Genomic DNA, 22,201 nt, shown 5'->3' with positions numbered 1-22,201 from the left:
TACAACTGTCACTGCCATTTTAAACTACCTACCCTTAAAAAATGGATCATGGGTCAGTAAGACAACATTGTTGTGATTATTGGCTTTTCTCCTTGGCAAAGTAAATGCTAGAGAAAACAATAAATTACCAAAATTTGCATTACATTGAAGGCTTCATCTAATGAATAATTTATATAAAAGCTTCACAAAGATCATTATTTTCCAACTCCTTAGGACTCTGTCTTAGCTTGGGAATCCTTAATCCTCCTTTGCACTAAGGTGTTCATTTACCCGATTTCTCAGAAATGGCACCTTCAGACTCAATATTTAAGTTTTCTGAGCTATCGGCGGTCCCAATGGAGGCCTCAGACTCAAGAGTTTCATCATCAGAGGCACGGGGTTCCAGTATAAGCATCTCAAATGTCAGCTCCTCCCTGTAAGATACAATCAAGAAATCCATTAGTATTTGATAAGAAGTGGAAGGAAGTCAACAGGAGAAAAGACCTTCCATAAAAGTCAGGAGTTTAAGTAGCAAAACCAGTCACCTTTCTTACTGTTCCCAATCAGGGTGGTGATAAGGGTCTGAAAGCCATAGTAATGGTGAAGGCTAACACAGTATGCACTAAAAGCAAAGGCTGGGCCCATCAAAGCGCCGAAGGTGAGGCAGGGAAAGATGCCGCAGCTGTAAGATCTAGTAATCAGACTAGTGCTCTAAATTCACTCTCAGCTCGTTTATAATGCCTCAGGAAGGAACTTTCTTCTTCTGGTCCTGTTTCCTCATCTATAAAACAGAGATTAAACTAGATAATTTCTAATATTCCTTCCAGCTCTTTAACTATTTTCCATGAAACTTTACCTTGACCACAGAGAAACCTCTGGATGAAGTAAAACACTGATTTGATCTTTTCTGTCCTTGAAGCTTAAGCCATCTCCACTTATCATATTTTCTTCTCCTCTTCATCAATCACCCACCTATCTCAGTCATGCCCCCTTAGTCCCTGAAGTCTTTGGTACATGGCTCCAAATCTTGCTTTTCTCACTACTGCCTGATATCACCCTAATCTACTTCAATCAATACCCTACCACCAAAATTCCTTTATGTCTGCAACTTCTAACAACCTCTCCTCCACTTTATATAGGCAACTTTCTCCAATGGGAAGATCTGGAATTATACCAGCTCTGAATCTAACGCATACTCTACTTGCCCACAACCTCCTTGTCCTTCCAATTCTTACTTCCTTTTTCATCTCTTCCCTTTCAAAGCCCTTTAAGCTTCACTTTCACTACCTAGCTTAGACAATCATTTCAAAGATAATCATTGCTGCAATTACCACTGTCATAAGCCATGTTCTGAGACTGTGCTCATACTTTTTCCTTTCTCTAGAAAGATTTTCCCCTTCCTACAAATTCCTATTCATCCTTTAATACCTCCAATACCATTTTCATCAGAGCTGAGTTAGGTCCTCTTTTTAGATCATTCTTGTATCAAATAGCCCAGACAATGTACCCCACTTTTGCTTTATCATGTTCTGCCAAGCTGAGCTCCAGCTGCTTTTTTAGCTTGCCTAAATTCTAGACTCAATCCTGGCAAAAAAAAAAAAAAAAAGAAGTACTTTAACAGACTCATAGCCCCACATGAATCAAGTTCTCAGACCTGGAATTCTGGAACTCAGGAACAAACATCATCAGTCAGGATTAGTACATGGTACCTTCAGGGAGAACCATGGGATGTTCAAATTATCCCCAAGATGTATTGTTACCCACCTTTGTCCCAGTGATGGCAAAGGTTACAAAGCTGCTTATTTGTCTCTCCCCTAAATTACAACCAATTTTTCTACCCAGTATTCCAGCACCCACTAGTGTTGCTGCCCTACTCTGACCATTTAGTTGCTGGCTCCACGGCTATATTGATCTTTAGACAATATCCTTCCTTCATGGAGTTCTGAATAGGGACTTTGTCTTAGCCTGGGAATCTTTATTCCCCCTTTTTTAAGATAAATCTGTTCACCGAAGCTGGTCTCTGACCTGTTAGAATCTCGGCTAAGATTCCTTGACACACCCTGCTCCAGTCAGCTTGTCTAGAATCATCACGGTAGCAGCTTCAAGTCTCCGTGCTCACAGAGCTTCCTTCAGGCAACATATCTTTGTCATCTCCACATCCTCTGTATCACCTGATGATACAGTGCTTGACACACAGGAGATCTATACTAATAAAAGCCTAGATGGTCCTCACACCCTCACGCGATGCCCTCACATTGCCATAAGATGGCCGCCACAAGATGGCTTGCAGGGGAGGGCAGTTGTGGGCGATCAGGCCAGCAAGGGAGGGCAGTTGGGGGCAAGATCAGGCCTGCAGGGGAGAACAGTTGGGGGCGATCAGGCTGGCAGGGGAGGACAGTTGGGGGCGATCGGGCCGGCAGGGGAGGACAGTTGGGGGCGATCGGGCCGGCAGGGGAGGACAGTTGGGGGTGATCGGGCCGGCAGGGGAGGACAGTTGGGGGCGATCAGGCCAGCAGGGGAGAACAGTTGGGGGAGATCGGGCTGGCAGGGGAGGGCAGTTGGGGGAGATCGGGCTGGCAGGGGAGGGCAGTTAGGGGAGAGATCAGGCTGGCAGGAGAGGGCAATTGGGGGAGAGATCAGGCTGGCAGGGGAGGGCAGTTGGGGGTGACCAAGCTGGCAGGGGAGGGCAGTTGGAGGTGATCAGACTAGCAGGGGAGCAGTTAGACATCAATCAGGCCAGCAGGAGAGCGGTTAGGGGGCGATCAGGCTGGCAGGCAGAAGTTAGGCATCAATCAGGCTGGCAGGGGAGCAGTTAGGGGCAATCAGGCAGGCAGGCAGGCGAGTGGTTAGGAGCCAGCAGTCCCAGATTGTGAGAGTGATGTCCCAGATTGGAGAGGGTGCAGGCTGGGCTAAGGGACACTCTGCCCACCCCCACCCCCCATGCATGAATTTCGTGTACCAGGCCTCTAGTATTTAATAAATAAGGAAATATAAAAGACAGAAGGAAAGAAATGAAAACAAATCAAGTGGTCACTCTCTTTCCTCCTGGAAACTCACTTCTCTTTCTGTAGGTTCTCAATCTGCTCAGTCAGCACTCTCTCCTCCTGCTGCATAGCTGCTTGCTGCTGTTCTGTGATGTCCATCTCCATGGTTGCCTCACTAGTCAAGGTCTCTTCTGGGACATCAGACATAGAGGGCAACCGAACTACAACAGTAGAGGATGGACTTGCATAGCTTCCTCGACGAAGACACCCCTTTCCCTACAAAGAAAAATACATGTTGTAAAGTAAATTGAGTGCCTACATCAGTTTTACGTGACCCATTTAGGATAACAAGAGTACTTCCATCATACCAGGTGAATGTTAGAAATAAATGGAAACATTCTGTAAGGCCCAAGATACTTAGTGAGATACCATCCATCAAATACATTTAGGTTAAATATTTCTTGAAAGAGCATTGGGAAATGAATACTTCAGCACGTGGGAGTATAAGGACACATTGTGTACTGGGATGTGATTCTTCTTGTAAATATAGGCTGCATCCACTCCAAACTAAATATCCACACAGGGCTATTTAAATGTAAATCAATTAAAATTAAATAAGTAAAAATTTAGTTCTGCGTTTTCACTAGCGACATTTCAAATTCTCAATAGTCACAGGTGGTTAGAAGCTACCATATTGAACAGTGCAGATATAGAACATTTCCATCATCACATAAAGTTCTGATGGATAACGATGCTCTTCACCTTTAACTGTAGAATGCACAATCTCTCTAGGAAGACTATAAAAACATGTCCTAAAACTGTTTCATTAAAAAAAAAAATCATTTCTATATCACAGGGTGCTGGTGAGTTTCTCTGAGAACAACTCAAGAAATTTCTTTCTTGAGGTCAGAGGGGGAAAAAAATCTTATTACTTTTAAATTTGTTACTTTGTATAAAACTTTAGCTTCTGATAATGGCAGAATAGGTATTTTAGATGATCTCAGCAGGAGTGCCAAGAACAACTGGACCAAACACACACACAAAAAACCAACATGTTCTTAAAGGCACCAGAGAGCTAACAAGGAAGGCCAAGGAAAGGCTAGCCCAGCACTTCAGGCTAATCTAAATTTAAGAAAAGGTGGCTGAGAGTCTGAACAGAGCTTCTGACAGACTATCAGGGGTCAGCAAACTATGGCTCATGGGCCAAATCTGGCCTTGTGCCTGATTTTGTAAAAAAAAGTTTTATTGGAATATATTCATGTTCATTAATTCACACATTGGAATACATTCATGTTCATTAATACACACATCTATGGCTCTTCTGCTGAACAATGGCAGCATTAATTGTTGCAAACAAAACTGTAAGGTCTACAAAGCCTAAAATATTTACTCTCTTGTCCTTTTCAGAAAGAGTCTGCCAACCTATGGGGTAGAGAATAAAAGTGGGAGTCCAGAACCACACAAAGGTGTGGGTTCCATGCCTAACACTAGGATCCCCAAGATTTGTATCCTAGACCTCAGGGTAAACTGAAATTATAATAGTCCTTGCAGACACTGCAGCCTAGCTTCAAGACAGTTGAACAGTCCAGAAAATTGTAATCCCTAAAATTGGATTAAAGTAAGCCAGATTTTTAGTGCCCTAGCACCTGGAAGAAAAAGTGAAAATACTATTTAGAGAAAAGAAACATCATCTCAGGCATCAAAATTTTTCAAAAATAATTTTTTAAATACTGTGTCTGACATACAATCAAAGGTAACCAAGAACAAAAGGAAACAAGACAATGTAAGTGAAAACCAGTAAAAACAACAGAAAACAGAAACCCTCAATGATTCCAGACATTGTGCTATAAGACAGACTTACAATAACCATGCTGAAGGAGATAGAAATACATTGTTGAATTAATGGACCAGAAATTAGATCAGAAGAAAATATAAAGAATCAAGCAGGGAAAACAAAACAAAAAACTTTCAGGAAAATTTCAGAAAAGAAGGTAAACAACAGGATACAATAAAAAAAACCTACCATATGTAAAAAAAAAAAAATATATATATATATATATATATATATATATATATATATATATATATATATATATGGAGAGAAAAGCGATTCTGTAGAAGAAATATTAAAGAGATAATGGCAGAGCATTTTTCAAGACCAATTAAAGATGTCAACCTACTTACTGACTAAAGAAAGCCTTCAACCTATAAGAAAAATAAACACAAAAAGTCCAAACCCAGGCACAATTGCTAAAAATCAAAGGCAAGAGAAAATCTTAAAAGCAGTAAGAAAAAAAAAATGTACCTGCAATAAAGAAGCAACTTTTCAATAGAAACAATGGAAGCAGAAAATAATAGATGATATTTTCAAAGTGATGAAAAAAAAAAGTAACTGCCAATCTAGAATTCTATACATAGCAAAACAATTTTCAAGTATGCAATTGAAATGAAGACATTTTCAGTCAAAGAGAATCTGTTACTAGCAGACCTGCCCTAAAGAACAGATAGAAAATGACACAAGAAGAAATGTTAGTGAGGGAGAATGAAGAACAATTAAAATAGTAAATACATGAGTGAATCTAAATGAAAAGTGACTGCATAAAATGTAAGAATAATACCCTAAATTTTAAAGTAAGCATTTTTTTCCAGTTGGGTTAAAAATATACAGATAATTTAAAATACAAACAGCAACTATATATTAACTAAAGCATATTAAAGTTCTCGAATTATCTTGGAAAAAGATAAAAGTACCAATGAATAGACATTGGTAGGTAATGGATTTTTATTGTAACATTTAGTTTAACTACTAAAAGAAGCATAAAAGAGAGTGTAAAACCTTTTAAACTAACAAAAGAAAAAAGTGGGATAATAAAAAATAGTCAAAAGAAAAAGGCAAAAAGGAACAAAAAAGGCAAGAAAGAAAAGGAACATGTATCAGGTAAAATAAAAGCACATAATAAAATACTAGATTTAAATCCAAATACATCAGTGATTACATTAAATGTAAATTGATTAAATGCTCTAGTTAAAAATCTGATAATTATCAGACTATTTTCTAAAAAAGTCAAACTATATGAAGTCTACAAGGGACACATATAAAACATAAGAATTAAGAAAGGCAGAGAGTAAAAGGATGGAAATAAAAGGCATACAATGTCTAACCAAAAGTAAACTAGTGTTGCTATTTTAATTCTAGACAAAGTAAACTTTATGGTAAGAAGTGTTACCTGTGATAAAGAGGAATATTTCACAATGACAAAAATTCAAATTATGAAGAAGATATAACATTATTTCCAAATTTGCAAATATCCATTTCTGAAGAAATGGCTTCAGAAATTTCAAGTTCTTTTCCATCTGGCCGCAAGCCATCACAGGTCTTAAAACATTAGCAGACTCATAAAACCTCTTAAGTCCTAAATTCCTTTCCACTTAAAAATCTTAAACCATCTATTTTGTGTGTAAAGGTTGTTCAACTAAAGGAATAAACTTAAAAAAGTAAATTTAAAGTAAAATATTGACAAAAATACTTAAAGAAATAGACAAAGCTATAATTGGCACAGAGAAAACAAGTGTGTACAAATAAATCAGTAAGCTATGGATCTGAAAAACTTAAAATATAAGTGATAATAATAGACATACATAATTCAGTATTTAACACTACAGAACACTCATTATTTTAAAGTACATACAGCAAAGACAATACATTTTTTAGGGTTGAAATAATTTATCAGACCTTTAAAGTAATTTAAAATAAGTTTACTAACAGAGCAATTATAAGAGGAAAACTAATAACACCTATATATTAAGAAATAGACTTCTAACACACTCATCGTCAAAGAAGAAATAAAATATTTCCAATAAACAATGGAAATATTTTGAATTAATCAACAATATCAAAGTCTGTCAGATACAGTTTAACTCTGCCCACCTTAAAATTATAGCTTTATACATTTATTTTTCTTTAACGAGCAACAAATAGAAAAGGTTAAATTTTAAAGTAAGCATTTTTTTTCCAGGAAACCAAATAAAGAACAACAAAATAAATCCAAGGAAAGGAAAAGAAATAAAGATAAGAGTAAATAAACATTAAAAAAGAGAGGACAAAATCCAAAATGTAGTTCTTTGAAAAGACTAATAAAAAAGTTAAAACCCTGGCAAGATGAAGATAAATAGAGAGAATCCACAAGTAACCAAAGGCATAAATAGGATAAGAGACTACTATGAACACCTTTGTCAATAAATCTGAAATTTTATACAAAAATGTATGTGGAGAAATTCTATGAAAATCCAAGTAATTAATACTATCAATAAAGAAATACAAAAAAGTGAATAATCTTACCAACTAAATTCATAAATGCAGACTTTCAAGAGGGAAAACTCTAGGCCTATATGATTTCATTAGCAAACAAGAAGAAATAACATACAAATCACAAAAATTCTTTACAGAATTATAAAAAGGACTATTATTCCCCAACTCATTCTTAGAGGGCAGCATAACCTTGATATCAAGACATAACAAGAATATGGCCCTGGCTGGTATGACTCGGTTGGGTGTCATCCCATGCACCAAGAGGTTGCCAATTCGATTCCTGATCAGGGCACCTGCCTGGATTGCCACTTTGATCCCCAGAAGCGGGGTGTGCAGGAAGCAGCCGATCAATGTTTCTCTCTCATCAGTGTTTCTCTATCTTTCCCCTCTCTCTTAAATCAATTAAAAATCAAAGACCTAATAAGGATATGAAAAGAACTATTATAGGACAATTTTACTCATAAACACAGGTACAAAAATTCTAAATAACTTACTATAAACTAAATCAAGCAATATGTAAGAAGGATATCACCTCATGACCAAGTTAGATTTATTGCGGTAGTATAATGATGGCTTAACATTAGAAAAACACTTGGTGTAATATGTCATATCAATAACATAAAAGTCAAGAACACCTCAATGGACATAGTAAAGGTATTTCATAACATTCAATAATAAATCCTAATAACAATTCTTAGAAAACCAGGAATAGAAGGGAAAATTATCTCATAAAGCATCTGTAAAAATTCTATAGCAAACATCATTATTTAGTGGTAAAAGTATTAAAGCCTTCCCTTTGAGATCGGGCAATGAGAAAAATGATCCTTATCACTTCCTTTCAACACTGTACTGGAGATTCTAGCTAAGGAAAAAAAAACCCATATGGACTATAAAAAAACAAGTGAAACTATTATTACTCATGAACAGTATGACTAAGGTATGAAATCCAAAGAAGTCACAGCAAAATTATTAGAATAAGTGAGTTGAGCAAGGTGAAAAACACCAAAATCAAATGTATTTTTCTTTCATGAGGAACAAATAGAATATAACAATTTTAAAATAACATTTATAATTGCATTAAAATACAATTATATTTTATATTTTATATTACAATTATGGTAATAATTAAAATTGAATATGAAGGGCAAAAATATAAAGCTATTTAGAACATTATCTTCATAACATCAAGTAGTGAAAAATGTCTTAAACGTGACATAACATGTACTAGCCTAAGGAAAAGGCTGATAAAATTTAGACTACGTTAAAATTAAGAACTCCTGGTTAAAAAAAAAAAAAAAAAGAATTCCTGATTCATCTAATGACACCTCTAAGTGGAAGAAGAAATTTGCAACAGAAGTAACCAACATCAAGAATTCATAAAAAATTCCTACTGATCAGAAAGAAACAGGCAAGCCAATTAGAAAAATGGGCAACAGCTTTGAACAGGTCCTTCAAAAAAGGGTATCTCATACATACTTATAAAAAGGTACTTAAACACATTAAAGAGTACAGAAGTGCAAATTAAAACCACAATTACACACTGTTAAGAGTAGCTAAAATTAAGAAATCTGGAATATAAGTGTTGACAAGGAGGTGGAACAATTGGTAACTTTCATACACTACTACTGTAGCACAACTTTATGTACTAAAGTTGATGATACATATATCCCATGACCCAGTAATTCCACTCCTATATTTCCCCAACAAAAATACATGCATGTGTACATAAAAAATACATGTATCCGAATATTCATAATAGGATTATTCATAACTCCCAAAACACAAGCCAATGTCTACCAACATGAAAATGGTTAAGTGGTGGTATACATATATCCTGGAATACTATACAGTAACAAAAATGAACTACAACTAAACACAACATGGGTAAGTTTTATACATAATAAGACTGAAATAAGTCAGATACAGAATAATATGATTCCATTTATACAGAGCTGAAAACAAACACAACAAAACTATAGTGCTCAGGAATACATCCTTTAGTGGGAAAACAACAAAGAAAATAGAGCAAGTAACATAAAACTCAAGTTATTGCTCACCTCTGGGGGAGAAAAAGGATTGTGGTTGGAAAGAAAAAGAGGAGTGCTTTTGGGAGTGTTGGCAATGTTCTATTTCTTGACTGTGAGTGGTATGTGGATGTTCATTTTATAATTCATTAAGATGTTTATGTCTATTTCTGGGCTCCTCTATATGTGTTGTATTTCACAATAAAAGTGGTATTTTAAAGCTTTTCAACGTTAGCTATTTATGCAAATATGCCATTATCTTTTGAATAGCACGAGACAATAAACTGACAGATTTCTCAGTTGATTTCGGGGAGAAAGAAGGAAGACATGCTGTATCAGAAACAGAAACTACTGATCTAGCCCTGCTGGTGAGATGAGGTGGAAGTGGAGGGCAAGTTCTAAGGGCAGTCAGGCTAACTAAACTCATGTGTTCTAAAACATGCAATGGGATGAAAATCAAGAGGATTACAAAATTATTATTCCACTTTTAGTTCTGAGAGCAAGAAGTAAAGAAAATATTAAGAAAAAGTTGCTCAAAACACAAGATCAGTCTGCAAATTCAACAAAAAATTACTTAGAAGAAGGCACTGTTGCCTTTGCCTAGCCAATGTGGCTCAGTGATTGAGCACTGATCTATGAACCAGGAGGTCACAGTTCGATTACAGGTCAGAGTACATGCCCGGATTGGGGGCTTGATCCCCAGTTGGGGGGCGTGGAAGGAAGGAGGCAGCCAATCAATGATTTTCTCTCTCATCATTGATGTTTCTCTCTTTCCCTTCCTCTCTGAAAAAAAAAAAAAAATATATATATATATATATATATATATCCTCTCTAATAAAATGGTAATATGCAAATTAACCATCACTCCGCTACACAAGCCACGCCCACCAGCCAACCAAGCCCACCAGCCAATCAGGGCGAGTATGCAAATTAACCCCAATCCAAGATGGCTACAGCCACAGAGAGCAAGGTTTCCCAGGTAACAGAGGAAGCCAAGCTTTCCATAGCCATTGCAGGCCTAAGCCTCCACTCAAGCTACAAAGTTTCAATTATAGAAGGTAAACAAATTCAAACAAATGGCGGCAGAATGGAGCTTGAGAGAGCAGGCCAGGGTTGCTGGCGGCAACAGGGGAAGCAAAGCTTTCCGCACACCCTGGCCAGGATCACCCGCTTAAGTCTATAAAGTTTCAATTGTAGAAGGTGAATTAACTGCCACAGAAATGGCTTGGCTCCGCTCCAGGCTACAAAGTTTCAATTGTAGAAGGAAAATTAATTCCAGATACCAGGGCCTCCCCTTGGGTTGCCAGGGGGCATGGCCGGCCTGCAAACCACCACAGGCCCCTTGCTCAGGCTGCCCCACGCCCCAAGGGAACCCCACCCTGATCCGGGACATCCTTCAGGGCAAACCAGCTGGCCCCCACCCGTGCACCAGGCCTCTATCCTATCTAATAAAAGAGTAATATACAGATTGATCATCACTGCAACACACAATATAGCTGCCCCATGTGGTCAAAGATCCTGCCCCCATGTGGACACAAGATGGCCACCACAAGATGGCCAGCAGGGGAGGGCAGTTGGGAGGGACCAGGCTTGCAAGGGAGGGCAATTGGAGGTGATCAACCCTGCAGGAGAGGGCAGTTAGGGGTGACCAGGCTGGCAGAGGAGGGAAGTTGGGGGCAAACAGGCTGGCAGGGGAGTGGTTAGGCGGTGATCAGGCTGGCAGGCAGAAGCGGTTAGGGGCGATCAGGAAGGCAGGCAGGCAAGCAGTTGGGAGCCAGCAGTCCTGGATTGTGAGAGGGATGTCCGACTGCCCGTTTAGGGCCGATCCCACCAGGATCGGGCCTAAACGGGCAGTCAGACATCCCTCCAGGAGTCCCAGATTGGAGAGGGTACAGGCTGGGCTGAGGGACAACCCCCCGCCGTGCACGAATTTCGTGCACCGGGCTTCTAGTATATATATATTGTTGGCTGCGCCGGGGCGCGAGACGCGGTTGGAGGCGGCCCACTGCCAGCCATCGCTGTTGGCCACGCCTTAGCCTAGTGACGCCCTGAGACTCCGCCCCGCACAATCTACAAACACACCCAAGCTCCTAGCAGCGGCTTTTGCATATGAATGGCCTTCTCTATTGCAGTTTAACCTTTTGCACTTGGATGTCAAGTGTGACTTGACACAGTTAGCATTAGAATAAAGAAATCGAGAAAAAAAGCAAGCAAGTGCAAAGGGTTAAACTAGTAAACTTGCAACCCGGTACAGACAGCTCCAAGGCCTCCAAGCTCCAAGCAGGGAGGAGAGGGCCGCGGTTCTAGCTGTAGCTCCTGCAGGGTAGCCTCAGACAGCAGCTGAACTGCACCCCATTGGAGATCCAGAAGCCAGTGTACCTAGAGTTCAGCGTGAGACACCAGATTTCAACTCCTCACATCCATAAGTGACACACTCGGGAGGCGGACGCAGTGAGCACCAAAGCCCCACTCAAACAAGTCCTGTACCACAAGCGTGTCTCCAGCGCAGCAGTGCTTCCATTATAGACACAGCAGGTCCTCACAGCCAATTGGCCTGGAGGTCAATTCCTCCCAGTGTACCAACAGCAATCAAGGCTTAACAACACCAAGACTTTCCACTCAGCCCACAAAGGGGTGTACCAAGAGCGACCACCTAGGGTGATTGGGGAAGCTGAGCTACCGGCCCCTATAGGTCACTGACCACACAAAGCCACTCCATCAACACAGGGAGGCAGCCAAAATGTGGAGACACCGAAGCAGGTCATGAATAGAAGAGATGGAGGAAAGTAAACTAATGGACGACACAGTGTTCAGAGCCACATTTATAAGGTTACTCAAGAATCTTCTAAAAACCGCTGAGAAACTTGAAGAGACCTTCAAGGACCTTAATGAGAATACCAAAAAAATGGAAAAGGACCAGTCAGAAATTAAGCATACACTGTCTGAAATAAAATATACAGAAACTCAACTGTAGATCACCGTACCCCAAGAGTCAAACCAAAGATCTGGAATATGAGGAAGCAAAAAACACCCAACCAGAGAGATGGAAAGAAAGAAGAATCCAAAAGTGTGAGGATAGCGTAAGGAGCCTCTGGGACGGCTTTAAGTGTACCAACATCCGAATTTTTGGGGTTCCAGAAGAAGAGAGAGAGCAAGATACTGGAAACCTATTTAAAGAAATAATGACAGAAAACTTCCCCCACCTGGTGAAAGAAATAGACTTACAAGTTCAGGAAGTGCACAGAACAAGAGGAATCCAAAGAGGACCATACCAACACACATCATAATTAACCCTTTGCACTCGCTTGCTTTTTTCTCGATTCCTTTATTCTACTCGGGATTTAATTTTTAAAATACCCCAGATTTTACAAAGCGCAGCAGTAGAATAAAAAAAACTGGAGTTTCTTTTCATACAAACTTATTTATTGGATTTTTTTATATTTCAAATTATTGATACATTCAATACAATTCGACATACGAGCTGCTACTGATGCTAACCAAGTCGAGTCACACTCGACATCTGAGTGCAAAAGGTTAAAATGCCAAGGGCAAAAGACAAAGAGAGAATCTTGAAAGCAGCAAGAGAAAAACAGTTAGTTACCTACAAGGGAGTACCCATACAACTGCCAGCTGATTTCTCAACAGAAACTATGCAGGCCAGATGGGAGTGGCAAGAAATTTCAAAGTGATGAACAGCAAGAACCTACAACCAAGATTACTCTACCCAGCAAAGCTATCATTCAGAATTGAAGGTCAGATAAAGAGCTTTACAGATAAGAAAAAGCTAAAGGAGTTCATCACCACCAAACCAGAATTACATGAAATGCTGAAGGGTATTCTTTAAGAAGAGGAAGAAGAAAAAAAAGGTAAAGGTAAAAATTATGAATAACAAAAAGACATCAAATACATACCTACCAACAAGTGAATCTAAAAATCAAGTGAATAAAAAATCTGAAGAACAGAATGGACTGGTGAATATAATAGAATCAGGGACATAGAAAGGGAGGGGACAGACAATTCTTAGGGGGAAGGGGGTCTGAGGGGTGCAGGAAGAGATTGGACAAAAATCTTACACCTATGGATGAAGACAGTGGTGGGGCGTAAGGGCATGGGGTGGGGTGGGGAATCAGGTGGAGGGGAGCTATGGGGGCGGGGGGAAAAAAAGAGGAATACCTGTAATAATCTGAACAACAAAGATTTATTATAAAAAAAAACAAACCTTAACATCTCTACTGAATTTTGAAATACTGAGAATTTGTATTCAAAGCACTGTGAAAGGTAGGATAGTCTTTCAAATGGTAATAATTGTTAAAGTGCTGGTATATATGTAAAAACGCTGTTTAAACAATTGGAATTCACAATGAAGGCGCTTGAAACACTGGAGGAAAGTGAATCAAACTCCGGAAATTCACAATGATAACCTAGGGTAATGTCTAAAAAAAAAAGACAGCATTAAATAAAGATGAAGGAAAACCTGAAACCTCTACAGCCCAGAGTTCTCTTACAAGGTCAAGGAAAATAACTTTTGAAGTTGATTACATAGAGCTTTAGAAATATGAAAAAATGCTAATATTGTGTTAAAAACTGGACATAAACTTGTATACTATATGTTTGTTTTTTTAATCCTCACTCAAGGATATCTTTCTATTAATTTTTAGAAAGAAAGGGGCAGGCGGGAGAGAGAGAAATAACATCAATGTGAGAGAAACTAGTGCCCTGATTGAGAATCAAACCCGCAACCTTTCTGGTGCACTGGATGATGCTCCAACCAAGACACACCAGCCAGGACAATGTAACAGAGATCCTTAATTATTTGATTTGGGTCAGAATTCTGTAAGAACCGTCCATAATAGACTTCCCTATTATTCTGTGAGACCAATCTGTATTAAGCTTTCCCACTATAACAAAAATATTGGGAACCAAATGCTTTAATGTGAAGGTTCTAAGTGAAGATACCTCTTTGAGGTAATCCTCAGTTGAGCCCAGCATTTCCATTTCCTCATAAGGCTTAAAGAGGTAATAATGTTAACAAGTAGAAGGTACACCAAAGTGTTAAAATGAATAAAGCCTATGAGGAGAGTTTTGATTTATCAGAAAAATGCTATAAGGCCCATGATGGAGAAAGGATGCAGGAAGGAATGGCAAGGTATGGTAGAGGGGATACAAAAATATTCAATATAAGTCAAAATAAGCCCAAAGAGTTAAAGATAGATGAAGTTAGAGAGATACCTGTGGTGGTAATTAGGGAGTGGATTGTCCAACCCTTAAAGAAACTTGATGACTGCCCAGCTGTTGTGGCTCAGTGGTTGAGCGTCGACCCATGCACCAAGAGGTCGCTAGTTCCATTCCTGGTCAGGGCACATGCCCAACTTGAGGGCTCAATCCCTGGTGGGGGGCCTACAGAAGGCAGTGGACCGATGTTTCTCTCTCTCTCTCCCTCTCCCTTCCTCTCTATCTAAAAATCAATACAAATATATTTACAAACAAACAAAAACAACTTGATGACTCTGTAGGGAAAGACATCTCTTACACTCACTAGGGAAACATGAAGATCCTCTGCCTGGCCTGTGGGGATCGGGCCGAAACCGCTCTCCAATATCCCCTAAGGCCGTGGTTGGCAAACTCATTTAGTCAACAGAGCCAAATATCAACAGTACAGACTGAAATTTCTTTTGAGAGCCAAATTTTTTAAACTTAAACTTCTTCTAACGCCACTTCTTCAAAATAGACTTGCCTAGGCCGTGGTATTTTGTGGAAGAGCCACACTCAAGGGGCCAAAGAGCCGCATGTGGCTCGCGAGCCGCAGTTGCCGACCACGGCCCTAAGGAGTCCTGGATTGCGAGAGGGTGCAGGCCAGGCCGAGGGATCCCACCAGTGCATGATTAGGGCCGGGGAGGGACCGTGGGAGGGCTCCAGGGCATGTCCGGCCTATCTCGCCCAGTCCCAATCGGTGGACCCCAGCAGCAAGCTAACCTACCTGTTGGTGGTCAGTGCGCATCATAGTGACTGGTTGAACAGTCGAAGAAATGGTCGGACACTTAGCATATTAGGCTTTTATTATATAGGACTGGAGTTTGTCCATGGGTTGAATATATAAGAAGGAAAAACTATGCACTACCTAGATAGGACTGTATATAATTAGTTAAAGCACAAATCTCAAAATCCTAATGAAGAAACCATACCCCAAAACAGCACTTTGGACCAAGACAGACTATCACTGCTTGAATGTCTTCTGTTAAGTCACAAAAATAGGAAGCAAAGAATTGAATTATGGGACCACTTCCTGAGGAGTCTATTTTCCTGGTAAGGAGAGGCCTAGAAAATTGGCTGTTTTGCATAGTGTTAGAATTAGGTAACCAGGCTTGTTCAAATATCCCAATGCTTGTAGTTATGATTCACCAGATGAAGATTAGGAAACACTTTAAACACTTCAGTCATTTTGTGCATTTATTTCTTACACATGAAAAGGAATTATCCTCACCAAGTATCTCCGTGCAATTCTATGAGCCGGAGTGTTTTATAAATTGAAGAGCAGTGCTTCTCAAAGTGCAGGTGGTGTCTACAAGCCCATGGAGATGCCAAAATTATTACGTGTGTGTGTGTGTGTGTGTGTGTGTGTGAGAGAGAGAGAGAGAGAGAGAGAGAGAGAGAGAGAGAGAGAGAGAGAGAGAGAGAGAGAGAAACACTGATGTGAGAGACATATCGATTGGCTGTCTCTGGTAGGCATCCCAACCAGGGTCAGGCTGGAGATCTAACCTGCAACCCAGGTACATGCCCTCAACCAGGAATTGAACCTGCAACCCTTTGGTCCATGGGCTGATGCTCCAACCACTGAACAACACCAACCAAGGCTCAAAATTATTTTTAAAATGATACTAAGATGCTAGTCATCCTTCCACTTGACAATTGCACTAACTGCTTTACAGCTGTTGGCATCTTTGCATAAATGAAGGCAGTGGTATCAAACTATACTAGTAATCATATTCTGTGCTATCATGCATAGCTTTTTAAAAAGTCAATTTCATTTCATGTCTTCCATTAAGCAGTATAAATTAATTTTATTCTTAACTCTTGAGTTCACTATTTTTAATTTTCTGTGTGATAAAATTAAAAGTTTTATACACAACGGACCTTTCTGCATACTGACTAGTTATCTTAAGAAAAAAATATGTGAACATTTGAGATGCAATTGAATTAAAAGCTTTATTCATGAAATGCTACTTAACACACTGCAGACCAGTAGTTTTATTGCTAGCTTTACCCAGTGGCCAGATAAGTTTCTATTGAATGAGTACAAAAAAAGTTTTACATAAATGTTAAAGGCACGCTTTAAAATTAAATACCCATTGTATTTTGAAGTTATTTATTACATGTTCTTACAAGCTAATATCTTTTTAAAGTATGATATTTTGTAAAACACTGTGTAATAAGAAGCAAGAATTCTTGTGATCCATCCGCAATGTGTTAAAATAATCGACAAAGTAGGACTACTGCATACAGCAGACACTGTCTTTAAAAATGTAAGAAGGGAGACCATCATTTCAAATGAAATAAATGACCATATTTTTTGTCAATGACAACATTTCAAGCTTTCAAACAAATATTAGAATTTTAGAAAACTTGTAACTGCCCCATGAGTTTGACAGCTGCCTAGTACTAAAGATTTTCTGAAGAGACTGGTAGTGATATTAACAAATGTTATTTTTGTTTGATATTGTATAATGAAACATTTGAAAGATCTGCATAACTCAGTGAACCAATATTTTCTGAATGATTCACTTATGACATTATGAGGCCATATATGAATTTTAAAAAATTCTCTTCAAAGGGTGAAATAACCAATAGATTATTATTTTATTTTTTGTTAATCTTTACCCAAGGATATTTTTCCATTGATTCTTAGAGAGAGTGGAAGGGAGGGGGAGAGACAGAGAGAAACATCGAAGTGAGAGAGACACATCGATTGGTTGCCTCCCGCTCGGGGGGTTAGAGGGTGGCGAGATAGAGCCTGCAACCATGATACGTGCCCTTGACCAGAATCGAACCTGGGACCCTTCAGTCTGCAGGCCAATGCTCTATCCAGAGCCAAACCAGCTAGGGCAACCAATAGATTTTAATGTCACAGTCTATATTGCAATTAACTTATAAGAAACTAAAAACTTTTGATTTGGGGGTGTAGGCCCAAAGAGCAAACTAATTTATGTGAATGACCAGATCAAAACTGTATGGACCACTTCCCTCACTCAAGATACCACACAGCTTCATAAGTCCATTTTAACAGGTATGAGTCTGAATCTCTTAATGGCATCTTTAAAAGAGCTACGAGCTGATCCCTTTTAATAAAAGAACTGAGGGTTTTTTTTCATCTACAAGGCCAACATTTAGAGGGAAGAAGGAAACACAGCTTTGGATCATGAGCAGATGCTAAGCAGGTAGAAGAAATAACTAAGTTGTTTTAGGGGATGTATGAGGGAAAAACTCTCTGCTTTCTTTATAAAGAAACATGTTCCTGAGCTATCTCCCTTGCCCTGTGAGACATATCAAAGACTATGATAAATTAAATTACTGGTTCCGCTTCTCTAACCTTCTGTAATAGAATTAATTTCCATTAGAAAAATATATCCCAGATAGTTCACTAGTTCAAGAAGAATAAGAGATGTGCAAAACAGAGCTGGACTCAACCTGCAGCTTACTCCAAACCAGCTGAGCCCCAGCCACTTCACAGAGATAAGTGATAAATACATAATTATTTCGTCTAGCCAATTAATTTTGGGGTGTTTTGTTAGGGAAGATTATTGTGAATATAGTTGATGACTTTAGGCTATCCCATGCACACCTAAAGTCACATTCTAGAAGCAACCACTTAAGCCCATTGTTTTTCCCTAAAGGTCTGGAAGACTTTGGTTACGGGGAAAAGTTTGGTGGTACTATTCCCTGGTTTAAAAACCTTTAATGGCCTCTCACGGCCTAAAAGGATCAAATCCAAACTTCTGGTCCTGGAATTTAAGAACCTAAAACCTTACTATCAATCATCCCTTCCTTCATTCCTACCAAGAAATCTTCTATTGTAGCCACTGAAGTTTATTCAATTTTCTCAAGTAGCACTACTCACCCAACTCTCTATACCCTTTTAGCTTTGAACAGATAAGATGAGATTTAATAAACTGAACTACAATTATTTACATTTTTGTTTACTAGATTGTTAATTTATCTCAGGCAAAGATCTTGTCGTTTCTAAACCTCCAGCACACCTAGCACAATGCCTGAAACATGGCCTTTTTTGTTGAAAGAAAAAGAAGGAGAATAAATGAAATTAAAGGAACAGGTCTTATCTATAGAAGAGAATGAAAAGGAAAAAAAGACAAAGAGAAGTATTTCTAAAGAAACATGTATTTAAAGTAGTCTCATTTTTACTTAGTAAAACTAAAAGTTTAAAAATATTAAATAGATTTATGATACTAAATTGAGTTCATGTTTTATCTCTACAAAAATCTTCCTAAAAATATAAAGCTATGAATACTATAGTACTGTCATAAATTCTATTAAGCATACATAAGGAAAATATAAATATTCAAAAATATTAATAGACACTGGTGATTTTCTTCTTGCCTTTTACACTTCACCCTACTGTTCTGAATTTTCTAAATTGAACATGAAACAAGTATATAAATGTATCTTTTATGTAGAAGTATAAGATCTTAGATTTATCCAATGGCTAATTTTAAAAGAAATGAGTTCAGTAATTGCTAGATATAAAATAGTTTCTCTTTCATTTTCAGGTTCTATAACTTCTAATTATAAAAGTTTCCTTAAAAGCAGCAAGTATGTTATGTAAAAAGGAGCTAGTACAGCAGTGGAGTCAGTGGGATTTTTCTTGCATTGCCTCCCAGAATCAAACTGGAAATAAAACTAAATTTGGGAACATTCACCCTGAATTACCAATTGAAGACTAACTGAAGAGGAGACTTTTTAAACAAGGCACAAACCACCTCCACACCGGTAGGAAGGGCAGGGTTGCGAGAGGGACTGGACCAACTCACACAGGCCAGGACTGAGGGTGAGGAGGGATATCTCCGCTGAGGGGTTGGGGTTATCTCCTTCTAGCAGCAAAAATCACATAGGGAGCCAGCATAATTTATTTTTGTCTAGTGTTCTGTACTTTTTGTTCTCTAAACACATAACCATTTGTGAACTCTTCACTTTCTCTTCTCTCACATATAATCCTATCATCTCAACACCACACTAATCCTTGTATTATTGTCTCTTTCTACCTTCTGCCTTTTATTCTCCCAAACCTAATTAGCAGGCTTCCTGAAAAAGTCAAGTTCCTTTGCCATGTATTACTGTAGTTCTTCCTCTCTTTTCTGTAAGAATTCCCGGTATAATTTCTCTTCCTGTTTGTCCCCATCTGAGAGAAGATTATAAGGCTTTGAAAGAGGTGCTTCTTTTTCAAAAAAGAACCCAAATATTGTTCTTCTTTTGCCTATTACCCCCAAGAGATCCCGTGCCTAATCCTCTTCAGCACTGGCTCTTGCATGACTGCTGCATGCACATCTTCAAGTAATGCCTTGTGCGCACCATAATGATCTCTGGAAGGGAGTTAGGAAGAAACAGAGTAGGAAATATTCTGACTACAGTGTTATCAAAGATAACACTACCAGTTCTCATCACACGGAAAAAGACTGTAACTATGTGAAGTGATGGATGTTAACTAAATTTATTGTGATAATCATTTTGCAATATATACATATATCAAATAATCATGTTGTACACCTACAATTAATACAATGTTATATGTCAACTAGAGGCCTGGGGGACGAAATCATGCACAGGGGAGTGGGATCCCTCAGCCTGGCCTGCACCCTCTTCAATCTGGGACCCCTCAGGGGATGTCCAACTGCTGGTTTAGGCCCGCACTTTTAACAGATGACAGCTCCATTGTTGTTTCTTTCTTTTCCTACTTAAACCCATTGGAATTAGTAGGTATTCAAAGTGTGTATACATTTTGGGGAGACACCCTGTATATCTCTAGTCAGCGGTGAAAGGAACCAATGGCAGGTTTGGAACCCCCAGACAGGGAAGCCTGCTCACTCCCCACTCCTCTTTTCCACCTTCGCGGGCAGCGGGAGAATCAATGTTTTCACTCATTAACTTGGAAAAGCACGTCCTGCTGCCTGGCAGGAGCATGCTAGGCCCCGAGTGAGCGAGGCTCAGTCAGGGCAGCCTTCACTCCTGGGTGCCAGCACCCAAAGTGCACATTTCTCCACTGCAGTAGCCCCAACTCTCCCGCTGTTTCACTGAGAGGACGGACCTCCTCGCCTCCTCTGGGTTCCCAACCTCGAACGCTGACCAGAGGCAGAGGCACCTCAGCAAGGGCCGCCCCATGCCCACCTGGTGTGTCTGTCCGCACCTGCTTCCGCCTCAGCACCTGCATTAGCCCCACAGAGGCGATCTTGTCGCTGCACTGACTTCCGTGGGAACAGGGCATCAACACTCCGCCCTCTCACTGTCATCTCACAGCCGCCCACGCCGAGCACCCAGACACGCTTCAAAGGACGTGAGCGTGCCAGAGGGGACATGTGCATGTCGTGTGGGGGACGCAGGCACACTGGGGTTGACGGTTCACAAGTGAGGGGGAGGGGAGGATGCGTGCACTGGAGGCCTGCGCCTGCGCAGATGCGGCGCGGCCAAGAGGACATCAATCTGGCCCACCACCTTGGCTGTGCCTGTGATCGTGCACCGTCTGGTCCAGAGGCGGGACTGGCGCAGCCACTCCTCAGCGCTGATGGCCCGCAGGCGTTGCTTCAGCTCAGCCTGCAGGCTCTGCATGGCACTGCTCACAGCCGCCACCGCCATGTGGGGAGAGCAGGTTGCCCTCCGCCGGGCCCCATCTCCCCTGCCCCCATCCCCAACACTGCAAGTCCCTGCCCACCCACGCCTGCTGTGCACACAGCCTGCTGATCAGTTGTTACTGTGATAGCGTCCTGACCAATCTGCATATTACCTTATTATAAGTATCTAAACTAATAAAAGAGAAACATGCAAATTAACCATCACTCCACTACATCCACCAGCCAATCAGGAGCGAGTATGCAAATTAACCCAACAAAGATGGCAGCGGCCACGGAGCTGGAGCACGCAGGAGGCTTGGGCTGCCCCCAGCAATGGAGGAAGCCAAGCTTCCCGCCCGCCCTGGACGGCCCTGGTTTCCGCTCAAGGCTACAATCTTTCAATTATAGAAGATACATAAATCCCAGATACCTGCTTCCAGCTGGCCCTGGCCTCCGCTCAAGGAGGGGCTGGGAGCCTGGTTTTCCAGGGGCAATGCAGGCCTCCAGCCGGCCCTGGCCTCTGCTCAAGGCTACAAAGTTTCAATTATAGAAGATACATAAATCCCAGATACCTGCTTCCAGCTGGCCCTGGCCTCCGCTCAAGGAGGGGCTGGGAGCCTGGTTTTCCAGGGGCAATGCAGGCCTCCAGCCGGCCCTGGCCTCTGCTCAAGGCTACAAAGTTTCAATTATAGAAGATAAATAAATCCCAGATACCTGCTTCCAGCCAGCCCTGGCCTCCGCTCAAGGAGGCGCTGAAAAAAAAAAAGAAGAAAAAAAGCCCCTTACCCAGGCTCGTCACACCCCCATGGGGTGAGGGACCCCGCTGGGGGTTTGGCCAGCCTGCAAACAGCCATCAGCTCTCACCCAGGCTGGCCAGGCACCCCAGTGGGGACCCCCACCCTGAAGGGGGTGTGGCTAGCCTGCAAACAGCCCTCAACCCCTCACCCAGGCTGGCCACACCCCCGATGGCCCAATCCCTGTAAACACCCATCATGTTCCACGCCACCCCCTGGTCGTCAGCACATGTCTAACTCCCAGTGGGTCGAACTCCCACCCGTAGGGACAATTTACATA

General features: G+C 40.5%; 1 protein-coding gene across 1 annotated transcript in view; it reads right to left on the bottom strand.

Moving 5' to 3' along the window:
* Nucleotides 1-22,201, bottom strand: part of MYO9A (myosin IXA) — a 321,663-nt gene that overhangs the window by 4,899 nt on the left and 294,563 nt on the right. The window contains exons 40-41 of the mRNA XM_008151369.3: nucleotides 3,037-3,239; nucleotides 271-413 (exon numbers count right to left, since the gene is read on the bottom strand). Coding sequence (XP_008149591.2) covers nucleotides 271-413; nucleotides 3,037-3,239 — 346 coding nt within the window. The remainder of the gene's footprint in view (nucleotides 1-270; nucleotides 414-3,036; nucleotides 3,240-22,201) is intronic.

The sequence above is a fragment of the Eptesicus fuscus genome, chromosome 2 (genome assembly GCF_027574615.1).
Source record: "Eptesicus fuscus isolate TK198812 chromosome 2, DD_ASM_mEF_20220401, whole genome shotgun sequence".
Taxonomy (NCBI): domain Eukaryota; kingdom Metazoa; phylum Chordata; class Mammalia; order Chiroptera; family Vespertilionidae; genus Eptesicus; species Eptesicus fuscus.
This window is presented reverse-complemented; position numbering and strand designations above follow the sequence as displayed.